This window comes from Bidens hawaiensis, unplaced genomic scaffold (genome assembly GCF_021521415.1).
Source record: "Bidens hawaiensis isolate Kalapana, Puna unplaced genomic scaffold, B.hawaiensis_p1.1 tig00058611_1, whole genome shotgun sequence".
NCBI classification, from domain to species: domain Eukaryota; kingdom Viridiplantae; phylum Streptophyta; class Magnoliopsida; order Asterales; family Asteraceae; genus Bidens; species Bidens hawaiensis.
Genome location: NW_027500551.1, coordinates 8,739 through 21,616, shown reverse-complemented (window position 1 = coordinate 21,616; position 12,878 = coordinate 8,739). Strand labels below are relative to the sequence as shown.

General features: G+C 39.8%; 1 protein-coding gene across 1 annotated transcript; it reads right to left on the bottom strand.

Annotated features, from left to right (window-relative positions):
* Window positions 1-8,838: 8,838 nt before the first annotated feature.
* Window positions 8,839-10,568, bottom strand: LOC143602326 (uncharacterized). Its single transcript, XM_077079480.1, has 3 exons — window positions 10,162-10,568; window positions 9,090-9,340; window positions 8,839-8,990 (listed from the first exon to the last, which is right to left on the bottom strand). The coding sequence occupies exons 1-3, from the start codon at window positions 10,566-10,568 to the stop codon at window positions 8,839-8,841; spliced, it is 810 nt and encodes a 269-aa protein (XP_076935595.1).
* Window positions 10,569-12,878: the final 2,310 nt, after the last annotated feature.

The following is a 12,878-nucleotide window of genomic DNA, read 5'->3' as shown; positions in this document are numbered from 1 at the left end:
TTTGCTCATACATTCTTGAAGGAGCGAGGAATTTAAGCGGTCAAGTACCAAGGAACCCAGAGTGACAATATGCTACGCCTCAGCTAAACAATTACGCGCAAAGCGTTCGAGAGGATAGGAAACGAACAGGAAAATTTAGGGAATAAGATAAACTTTAACGCTAACGACTCGAGAGTTAGCCAAATCCTATCCCTGCAAAGACGGAACCCTAACATAGTCAGACACAAGTGGTATTTAAAACATGGAAGGTAAGGGTAAACTGCTAATAACGTTGATCAAGTGTTATTAGTCGTTTACTTCACCAGCCCGTCCTAAGCACTCCCTGCCCCTAACCACATTAGCATTCTATCTAACTCTTTACAATTACTGGAAACTTTCAAATTCAAAGAAAATGACTAAATAATTTAAAGTTACCTCTTGGCGTGCAGCTACTCACGGTGGGCATACTGGTCTCTTTTCTTACAGTTCGAGTCCAAGCATTCGCGGATGCTCGGATCCCTCGAACCATGGCTATGATACCAACTTGTAATGCCCCGAACCCTGGGAATCCTACAGTTGGTAATAATATCCAAAAATTCTCATAAATTTAAAGTCAAACAATTTCATCTTATTAAAAATCGTTTCAGAGTAATAAACAGCGGAAAATCACAAGTATTAAACCAAGTTCCCAAAACCATAATTTAAATGTTTAAAGTAATAAATGAAAAGAAAACAGTTGCGTATTAATCTCCGACTAGTTATGCCTTCAACCGTCCAAGTAGTCTCGAGCACGTCCAAGCGGTAAGCATCCTCTTCCTAACCTGAAACTCACACTAACATGCACACAAAGTCAGCTTGAGCTGAGTGAGTTCAAGTTTTAAGTAAATAATATCAGTAGTAACAATTATGATAATCATACCAAAAGTTTAAAAATAAAAGAGTGCATCCATTAAATCATCATTACTGAAAACTAAACATCAAGGTCGAGCAAACGTACAACCCAAACACGTAACATCAACGCATGCAAACACAAAGTAGGCATACGCAACATCAGTAGTCGAAACGACTACAACATCGCCAAATATAGGCCAAGCAATAATGTGTATATATATATATATATCCCAAGGCCTACCATATACTAGTAAGCCTATATAAAATCGTTTAAAACATTTCATCAAGTAAGAAAACACTTAGGTGTGCATGCTAGCCCAAAATTTAAAACACAGTTAAAAGGGGGCATCATGAACTCACCTGAAATCAATCGAACACCTGTAACGAGCTAGGAAATCCCTAAGTGCACAATCACAAGCAAGGGCCTATAAATTATACACAACGCATTACTAAACTAGACCGTAAGAGCACTCATGCCTATGGGCCGTTCAAGCCCAACACTTTGGCCCAAGGCCCAACACTTGGCCCAAGGCCCAACAACTTGGCCCAAGGCCCAATTACTTTACCTCAACCCCTAAAACCTTTCAACTAACCAAATCCACCGGTTAAGCCTAAAACGAACATATCGATTAATAACGAGTAAAATGTGTAGATTTTAGCGTGCGAAGATGCATTTAATTATATAGGATAACCTTTGAAATAAATTATTAAATTTTTACCAGAACTTAATAAATGTCTTAGGTTTATAAAAATATTTTTATTATATTTTTCTATTGGACACAAAAATTATAAAAATTCCTCCAACACAGCAAGGTACGTGCAGCTATTTCAGTGCGCAACAAAGTGGTTTTATTTTTATAAAATTCATTAGCAAACCAAATTAAACGATTCCAATTGGGTTTGGTTCCTAACTCAAAATACAAACTTCCAGAAGTGGAACCAACCAATTTGGACCTGTCGAAAAAAGGTTATGACGTCGGGAAGACAGACCAGAATCCGTCATCCCGCATCAGCTTTGACACTCGATTTTATAAATTCATAAAAACCATTCAAATCTCGTCCAAAAATTACGTATTATACCTTTCTGGAAACTAGACTCAAATTAGAACATCATGGAATCAAGAATATATCAAAAACAATGGATTACCATCGCGTTACAGACCCTACAATAAACATATACGAATCTATCAGCAAACTGTTATGATCAAAACTCAACCTTAACAACCAATAAGCGTGTTAATATGATCAATTAACGTGTAAAAGACATAGGAAATCATAAAACCGACCTTGAATTGAAGTTTTCACGGCCAAAACTTAGCTGGGCAGAAGAAAAACGAGCAGGGGGGGTCTTAGCTGCGATCGGCTGCTGTGGTTAGGGTTAAGGTTAACCTTTTGTTTTATGATATAAAACAAAAGTTACATCCAAGTCCCTCCAATTTGAAACATAAGGCATAATGGAAGGAAAAGTTAAGTCTTTTAACGTACCGGGATGACGTAAAAGCTTCCGAGAAACGTCGGTTAAATCCCGAAAATAAAACATACTTTACAAGCTTTAACTCTTGGAACCAGAATTAACGGGCGTTACATCAAGTATATTTTGAAGCCACGATCTCACCTTTTAAATAAATGCGTAAAGTAGTGGTTGTTGTAAAATACGATAATGACTTAATAGTTATTTCCCTCAAACGAAATTCATTAATTTTGAGCCGGACCTAGTTAGGCTTTCATGAATTAATAGGCCTAGACTTAAAAGACAAAAATATATGTAAGCGTGCATTCAGTGGATTTTGAACAAGGGACAAGCATATGTAAGTATAGATGGAGGTGCGATAAACATGGCTTTGGGGAAGTGAGGACCGATAGTTTAGAGAGACCCAAACTCCTTTCAATGCGACTCCTTTTATGCGATTCCTTTCATGCGACTTCTTTCATGCGACCCAAATTCATGTGACTCATTTCATGCGACTCGGTTCCGTGCGACTCGATGCCGTGCGAATCGATGAACGTTTCATGCGACACGATACCGTGCTACATGACTAGAACCCTGTATGCGACTCAAATTAGCCGTGCGACTGGAATCAAGGCTCGTGCGAATCGTTCGACATGCGATCCATTTTGTGTGTGAATCGATTGATATGAGACTCGTCGGAGAAAAACCATTCGTGCGACTCCATTGAACCCATGCGAGTCGTTTTCATGTGAATCTTTATACCCGAGTCGTTTCCAAGCGAACCCTTTTCATGCGACTCGAATTAGTCTCGTGCGCTTCATTTGGAAAATCTTTCATGCGACCCGAGCACCAACTTCTCCATCTGACTCCAACCTCTGTCTCTCTGTTCCCGTCACCATGGCCGCTGGAAAACGGGTTGTGGTGGCGGCATATGTGAGCGTAAGGAAGAAGATTGGTTGAGTTCTTTTATAAATAGAGAAGATAGTGACGGCTAATTGGGTAATTTAGCTTCAACAATTAATAATAATAATAATAATAATAAAAATAAAAAAAATTTATAATACAAGGATGTGACACGAACTTGATTCAAAATAAACGAGACTCGACTCGTTAAAGAATTCGTTAAAAATTATAAAGCTTATATGAGAATATAAACATATAAGACCGTGAATAATTGTTAACTTATAAAAATATGTATATGGATCATCATAACGTCAATTGTCTTAACAATAAAAATCAAACACCCAATCTAATGATTAGAATCACCAAAAACAGTGTCTTAGCCACTCCAAATCGCCCCCAATTGTTTATGATTGAAAAGATACCTAAAAATTCAGCCAAAACGGCCTAATAAAGAGAATAAGATCGGCAGTTACGACATGGACCGTGGTCCACGGTCTGGTCCGTGGGCCATGGTCCCCTCCACGGTTGCCTTTTGCCCCCATGGTAAGGTGGGTTCTGGACTGTTTGTGTTAGTTGAACCGTGGTCCACGGTGTGCACCGTGGGCCACGGTGGAGCTGGTTCTTGTTTCTTGTTTTCTTCATAATTCTCTCGTTCCAACTCCATTTTCTTCACCGTTTTCGCCTATGTTCTTGTTGTTCCGTCCTTTACCTCCCCTACTCTCTATTGATTGATATCAAAACAAATACAATTACAAAGAAAAACCTATCAAGCCTGATCGTCTCACAACATATATCGGGGTTAATTAAATAAGAAGAATAAGTCCAAATAAGTTTACTAAAGGAACCAACCCCCCGCCCCTCTCATTGCCCACACTCATATGTGTAATGTATAAGGCCTAACCCCCAAAACCCACACTCGCGCTCATATCGACGAGGCTTAAACCTAATTGTCTCTATCACTTTTGCACTTATGACAAGCTAAGGTCTCGAAATGCATTAATAGCACAAGTTCTAACGGAGAATAACCAATCCATCACCGTTTTCCATTTTCCAAATACTCAAGTGAATATGGATATGTTATGCGGGTTATTATACCTAAAGCATGCTAACGTTGACTAAAATACTTCTCAACCTCATTTTTAAAACAACTAAGCAAACTTGACTTTGAGGAAATTATGACCATGAATAGGGACCAAAACTTTACCCCTGCTATCTTATCACATTCCGTTATTTTTTTTAGATTATTAAATTTTTAAATTTTTAATGAAAAATTTCCCATCCCCACACTTGGCACATTGTCCCCAATGAATGGTTTTGAGAAAGTTAAAACAAACAAAACATTACCTCTTTCTGACCCGTAGCACTAAGCCAAATGTTTCATCCTCCTCCCTTCCATCCAAATACTAAAAACTGAAACACAAAATAACCAACATACAAATAATATACAAAACACATGCACCTAACATGACGAAGTCCCCCTCAATAGTAGGGCGGTTGTGGCGGCCCGAAGATGGAGGTCATGAAGTCCGAAAATTCACCAAAGTTGAGCGCTCCACTTCCGCCGCTGCTACCTTCTCCTGATGATGGTGGTGGTGGCGCCATTGACTACATCGGGTCCACCCACATGGAATGATGCAATGGTGGTTCGGGATAGCGCAATAAACCCTCATAAGGTGGGAGAGATGTGTAATCCACACTTGGTGGATCTGGAACAACCGGTTCGCCGACATGCCAATGATCATGCATTCTTCTATTTCTATCATCCAAGTAATGCATGTTCGTCTCGTGTTCTCGCCCATAGGCTTGGGCACGGTTCCACATCTTTAACCGGTCATGCCTCTCCTTCTCAGCTCGTTCATGGTATGCACCCATAAATGTTTGATGGTCAAATAAAGCCCTAGATTCTTCCGACCAATTACCATACGTGGAAGGCCTATGCCTTTCCACCACATCATTAACAAACCCATATGGGCCCAATTATGGTCGCACGATGCATATCCCGATGAATAATCCCAACCCCTTTGTTGGGAACCACTACCACCGACCGTCTCATCACCACCAACCACCTCCATGTCATCTGTGTCACTTGTTTCCTCAATTATTTCCTCCAACTCTTCATCCAACTCTTGTTCAGCATCCTCCCTTAATACTCTCCATTTCACATTGCCGTTCTTCAACTAATGGTACCTTTCGCTCTTTGTATATGTCCAACCTGGGCCTAACGCGTCCAACTTATGTTCCGTAAATGTCTTCTTCATCCCAACTGCGCCTACTGGAATGGCGCCATGAAACTTCAATATCGCCGTGATCAATTGGCAATGAGGTATTAACTTCCTCTTGTTGCTTTCTCTACTTATCCATATGTTAAGCATGGCTAAGTAGCGGAAGGAAATTAGCAGCTTGCCACTAGTCAATGCATCCAAAACAGGAATATCACTGTTTCTTACCACTGAAATGTCACTCCGACAAGGCAACACGTTAGATAAACATATTATCATCAACAACTGAGCTTCAATCTTCAACTCCTTCCTTATATAATTTGAAACTGTACCTCTACCTCCTTTCAGCATAGATGATAACATATTACACCATTGCGGATTTTTGTCAGGATTGTGAAACAAATCTTTGACCGATGGATAGACATATGAATTGGATGGCTTGCTGTCAAACCGAGCAATTTGATTGAGTGTCTCAAAAAAATATCACCACTTGATTTCCACCCACGGTACCAATTAACTTCATATCCGAACCCTTCTTAAACGGTGGGCACCTCAAGGTAGATACCTACTCCTCAATCTTCCTATCATATAACGTAGTGCTCTCTCCATCATAACACTAAAGGGCAGCTTCCCACCCTAATGCTTCAAATTTGTTGAACACACCAACACTTCAAGAGCCGAGTCAGTCACTTCCTTCTCACACATAAACCCTTCCTTCTCACACATAAACCCTTCCATCCTTTCCCTCAAACTGCTCATCTTTTCTCTAAACAACTCAGGTTGCCATTCTATAGGATAACTCGATAATACCCCACCTTTCTAGTCAGGTTTCTAACTTTGAACATGCACTTGTTCCTGCTTTTCTTGCATCCGTTGTCTCTTGGCTTGAGCAGCCCGGCCACTAGAGGAATTAGCCTTTCCATTTCCTTTGTCAGAATTTCCTCCCATCTCTACCCAAATAAACCAACAAAAACAAACCAATTCAATTCAATATGTTCCTCCCCACACTTGCTTGTTACCATAGTTGTGGATAATCAACTCATTATTCAATTAACCAACATCTCAAAAACTCCACTAAATGCTTAATTTTTCAATTATCAATGTGAAATCATACTTTCCAACATTTATCTATTATCCACAACTACAATGTACAACCATTATAACTCAACAAGCAAGTGGGTATACTCAAATCACTTCTACCTTAACAATTGCTGCAATGTATTCAGAAAATTGACATAAAACATACCTTGGTTGATGTTTAGGGTGTTAGACAAGTTCTTTTTCACAAGCAAACAAGAAACCCCCAAAATCCTTGAAATTTTCGGAACCCAAACCCTCACAATCGGATTAACACTTAAGAATGAAAGGAAATAAGATTTGTATTGTTACTTCTCACAGAATTTCACTCAAGTTAGGGTTAGGAATCTTGGATTTTGGTTATTAATTGGAAGACATGATAAGAAGAAACTAGGGTTTGAAGAAAAGTGTATGAAGAAGGAGAAGATGGTTGGTGAAATCAGTGGCTGATATGTGTTCTTGTAAAAAAAAAATAAAAAAGAAACCCTTTTTCATACTTCAAAACCTGTCAAAAAGCAGCAGTGGGCGCCGCACCGTGGGCCACGGTGGGAACCGTGGTCCACGGTTAACCAAAGTCAACGGACTCACCAAGCCAGACCATGGGCCACGTTCTGCACCGTGTTCAACGGTTTAATTGAACCAATTCGTCCAGAGTGCACCGTACCGTGGAGGCTGCTATCACCGTGACCTACGTTGGGTTGACCGTGGGCCACGGTCAACACCATGGTCCACGGTGTACATTGATTTTTTTTCTTTTTTCTTGTTTTTTAAACAAGGTAAAGAAATTAATTCAAAAGTATTTTCAAACTAAAATTTCAAATTTAAAAATTACCCTACCCCCACCCCCCCCCCCCCCGATAAAAAAACCCGAGTTGTCCTCAACACGGTAAAAAAATCCGTACAAATTTCCCCACACTTGAATCAGACACACTCCCGATGATAAAGGTAATTTTAAAAAACAAATTTGAACAAAACTTATATTACAGTATACAACAAACCTGGACCTTACCTTTATACGGTGGAACCATCCAGTGAGCTTAGGAGGAAACTCACCTTGTCATTGTCAAGCATGTTCACATCTTTCCCTTCTAAGTATGGTTTGAGACGATGTCCAATCACAACTTGTTTAACTTGAATTTGCATGTCTTCAATCTCCACATCACCAAACCTCCCGACTCTTGTGACCACATATGGGCCCATCAATTTGCTTTTAAGCTTCCCGGGAAACAATTTGAGTCTTGAATTATAAAGCCACACTTTTTGCCCAACCTCAAATGTTCGTTTCCGTATCTTAGCATCATGCACCCTCTTTAATTTCTCTTTGTAATTCGAAGCACATTCATACGCCTCATCCCGGATTTCTTCCAACTCGTTCAATTTCAACTTCCTCAATTCACCAACTTCAATGTATTCCATATTAACATTCTTAATTGCCCATAACGCCCGGTGAGTGACTTCCATTGGCAAATAACAACCTTTCCCATACACAAACCAATAAGGAGTGGTACCAATCGTTGTCTTGTAGGTCGTGCGATAAGCCCACAATGCATCATCCAACTTAATCGAGTAATCCTTTCTATCAACCCGAACCGTCTTCATTAAAATTTCTTTAATTTGTCGATTAGAGACTTCAACTTGGCCGCTTGTTTGAGGATGGTAAGGCGTTGCAATTCGGTGATTCACACCATAACGCTTCAACAATTTGCCAAATGCAATGTTCTTGAAATGCGATCCACCATCACTTATGATCACTCTAGGAATCCCAAATCTTGAGAAGATATTGGATTGAACAAACTTACACACCACAGAATGATCATTCGTTCTTGTTACAACCGCTTCGACCTACTTTGACACATAATCCACCGCAACAAGAATGTACAAGTACCCACATGAATTTGGAAACAGTCCCATGAAATCTATGCCCCACACATCAAAAATATCAACAACCAATATGGGTTGTAAAGGCATTTCATTCCTTTTTTATATACCCCCCATTCGTTGGCAATTTAAACAATGTCTGGCATATTCATTGGCATCCTTGAAAATCATTGGCCAATAGAACCCACACATAAGTATCTTATACCCCGTTTTAGAGCCACTAAAATTGCTCCCACATGCTGATGAATGGGCGTGTTTCAAAATCTCTTGCACTACATTTTTGGGTACACATCTTCTAAGAACTTGATCTACTCCAACTTTGAAAAGGTCCGGCTCATCCCAAATGTATTCCTTGACTTGGGCCATGAACTGTTGCCTCCTTTTCTTTGACCAAAATTCGGGTGTCGCCCCCATGGCCAAATAATGGATATAGTGAGCATATCAGGGTGGGGTTGAAACAACAAGCAATTGTTCATCCGGAAATTTCTCGTTTATCTCAATCGGATCATCAACACCATCAAGGGTAATCCGCGACAAGTGATCCGCTACTACATTCTCACAACCCTTCTTGTCACAAATTTCAAGGTTAAATTCTTGTAACAATAACACCCATCGAATTAAACATGGTTTTGCATCTTTCTTTTCCTTCAAATATCGAACCGCACTATGATCCGAGTACACCAAAACTTTACTTCCCAAAATATACGAACGAAACTTATCTAAGGAATACACCACCGCAAGAAACTCCTTTTCGGTGGTAGTATAGTTCAATTGTGCCTCGGATAAAGATTTACTAGCATAATAAATCACCAGCAGTTTCTTATCTACTCTTTGGCTCAAACCCGCTCCAACCGTGCTATCACTAGCATCACACATAATCTCAAAAGGCTTTGACCAATCCAGTGATTGTAGAATTGGTGCTTGCACTAACTTCTCCTTCAAACTGTCAAATGCTTGCAAACATTCATTAGTAAACTCAAAGGGAACGTCCTTCAATAAGAGATTACATAAAGGTTTTGAAATTACACTAAAACCTTTAATGAATCTCCTATAGATCCAGCATGTCCCAAAAACTCATCCCTTTAACATTTTTCGGGGGTGGCAAAGATGAAATTACTTTAATCTTTGCTTGATCAACTTCCATCCCCTACTTGACACCACATGACCCAACACAATACCTTCTTGTACCATGAAATGACTTTTCTCCCAACTTAACACCAAGTTTGTCTCAACACATCGTTTTAAAACTATTTCTAAATCATTGAGACAAGACTCGAAAGTTGAACCAAAAATAGAAAAGTCATCCATAAAAACCTCAAGTGAATCCCCGACCATGTCTGAAAATATGCTCATTATGCATCTTTGAAAAGTGGTTGGGGCATTACACAATCCAAATGGCATCCGTCTAAAAGCAAAGGTGCCGTATGGACAAGTAAAGGTACTTTTGTGTTGGTCATCAGGGTGGATTGCAATTTGATTATACCCCGAATACCCATCCAAAAAACAATAATATTTTTGACCCGAAAGTTTCTCAATTATTTGATCAATGAATGGTAATGGAAAATGGTCTTTTGAGGTGGCGGTATTTAATTTCCTATAATCGATGCACACTCGGCATCCGGTTATTGGTCGAGTGGAGATTTGTTCACCTTTATCATCTTTTATTACCTGGATGCTGGATTTCTTGGGCACTACCTGTGTTGGGCTCACCCATGAGCTGTCTGAAATGGGATAAATGATCCCTGCATCCAACCACCTGATTACCTCTTTTTCACCACTTCCCACAAGTTTTGGTTCAATCTCCTTTGAGTCTTCCTTGTTGGTTTAGCCTGCTCATCTATAATTATTTTATGCATAACAATAGAAGGACTAATACATTTTAAATCCTCAAGCGTCCATCCAATGGCCGGTTTATGTGCTTCCAACACCTTCACTAATGCCCGCTCTTGCTCTTCCTCCAAATTTGAAGCGATGATAGCCGGGAGGGTTTCATTCTTCCCTAAGAAAACATATTTCAAGTGGCTTAGGAGTTCCTTCAATTCCACCTTTGGTGGACACTCCAAAGATGGTTTTGTATCCGAGTTGATTTCCTTTGGCAAACTTTCCCATTGATATGTCCATGGTGGTCTTCCCTCTTGCAAAGCCAAAGCATCTTTTTTTTGTTCCTCCATCCGCAAAGCACACACGTGTACCTGTTTAGAATCGTCACAAATACATGCTTCCATACAATCCTCATCATATCATGAGGATAACACTGATCCACCACATCTGCCAAAAAACATTCTTCACCACTCAAATAATTAGCAACATTAGTAAAAACATTTAAACGCATTTTCCGATTGCCAAAAGCCATGTCAACGGTACCATATCTACAATAAATGATTGCATGGGCCGTGTTCAAAAAAAATCTACAGGATAATAAAAATCTTCTACTTTCACAATTACATCCCGTACGATTCCACGGGGAAGTTTATGAGATAAATCGGCCAATACAACCTTGGTCTCTACACGTTTCAAATGACCAAAGTCGTATTGGTCATATAAACCCCCCGAGAGAATGCTTACTCCGGCCCCAAGATCCAATAACGCCCTAGACATTTGAAAATCACCCACTTGAATGTTAATTAAGGGTGTTCCCGGATCTTGAAGCTTAGGAGGGAGGTCTCCTTTCAAAACTGCACTTACCCGCTCGGTTAAATCCACCCGTTTAGGCACTTTTTTTTTGCCTCTTTTGAGTGCATAACTCTTTCAAAAATTTTGCATATGCGGGTACTTGTTTTATTGCTTCAAGTAAAGGTAAATTCACTTTAACCTGTTTAAACACTTCCCACATTTCCTCCTTTTGAGGATCCCTTTTTAAAATTACATTTTTCTTGCCCGGGTCAAGCAAAGCCGAAGGAAATGGAACTACATTTGATTCCACTTCCTTGTTTTTATCATTAAAAATTGGGGCTTGACCCGAAGCTTGCAACGGTTTCTCAAAAGTGACATGTTTAGTGGGTTTTTTGGTTTCAATTTCATCATCATCACTTTCTTTACCCGTGATATACTCCACTTCACCTTCAACCAAACCCGATGAAAAATTGGCTTTATACTCTTTACCACTTCTCAACACACTAACATGATTAATAGGAACATTACGAGATGAGTTATAAGAAGGGTTTACCTTGGTGTCGCTTGGCAATTGACCTTTGTTTTTCTTAAATTCTGCCACTTCGGTTGCAAGTTGACCCATTTGTGTGGTCAATGATTGGATGGCCTTGTCACGAACTTCATCCTTTTGCATTTGGGCTTCATCAAGTTGATTCCTCTTCTGCATGTCTTGTTGTATCAACTTTAACGTGTCCATCACTTCATTCCCACTTGATGAACTTTGACTTGAAGACCCGCCTTGACCACCACTTGTTCCTTGCAGTTGACCTTGGCTTCCTTGATTGAAGTATTGTTGACGAGGAATAAAGTGGGTTTGAGAAGTCCCTTGGAAGTTAGGATTGAGTTGAGTTGATTGATTTCCATATCAAAAATTTGGATGATTTCTCAACCTGGGGTGATAAGTGTTTGAGTTCATGTTGAAATTCCGATTACTACCTCCTTGACTTTGAATTGCATTTACCTCTTCAACTTGTCCTTCCACACCGATACACGCATCACTTGCATGTCCCAAACCATTACAATTCGTTCACACATCATACACTTGATTGGAAGCTTGAGGTGTCTCATTATTAACCGCATGCACTTGTGTTCTTCTAATTGTCGGTCTTGCTCTTTTTGTAGTTTGAGCTTTTCTCTTTGAAGTGACCGACATTTACTCCAAAAATGCCCAAACATTAGATCTCTCTCATCTTCCGCATTCAATCCCTCATGAAAAGCATTTAGCAACTCCCGAAGAGCTATACCATGATTAGGACAATTCTTGATCATCATATTGAATCGCTCAAATGCTTCATGAAAAATTTCACCCGATTGTTGTTGGAATCTTCTCAAACTTCGTCTCACATCATTAGTCTTTTGGGCCGTATAAAACTCTTCTAAAATCCTTTGTTGCATCTCGGCCCAAGTGTAAATTGATGCGAAAGGCAAAGTGTAGAACCATCTCTTTGCCTTATCTTCAAATGAGAATTGGAATAAAACCAACTTAACTTCATCCGGTGAAAAACCTTGACCCCCGATCGTGTTACAAATAGAATCATATGCCTCCAAGTGAAAATAGGGTTCTTCCGTTGCAAGACCCTTGTACTTTGGTAAGCTTTGGAGTGCATTAGTTCTAACCTCAAACGTTCTTCCATTTTGATTTTGAGGAATAACCAACGGAGATGGTTATTGGTGATGACCGGTCTGAAATGAGCTTAAATTCCTCCAACCATCTCCCTTGCATGCCTTCTTGGCACCCCCAATGGTACTCTCGGTTAGCCCATTTGTCGGTAAACGGGCCTTTGTTGTGCATATTGTTGAAATTATGGTTGGGGATTTGGTTGTTGAGG

Coding starts and splice junctions, on each gene's coding strand:
- LOC143602326 (XM_077079480.1), bottom strand. CDS start 10,568: ATGGAGGAACAAAAAAAAGATGCTTTGGCTTTGCAAGAGGGAAGACCA. Junction 9,341..10,161: donor TGGGAAGTGGTGAAAAAGAG/GTAATCAGGTGG, acceptor AGCATTTGACAG/TTTGAAGGAGAAGTTAGTGC. Junction 8,991..9,089: donor TCGTTCGTATATTTTGGGAA/GTAAAGTTTTGG, acceptor TATTGTTACAAG/AATTTAACCTTGAAATTTGT.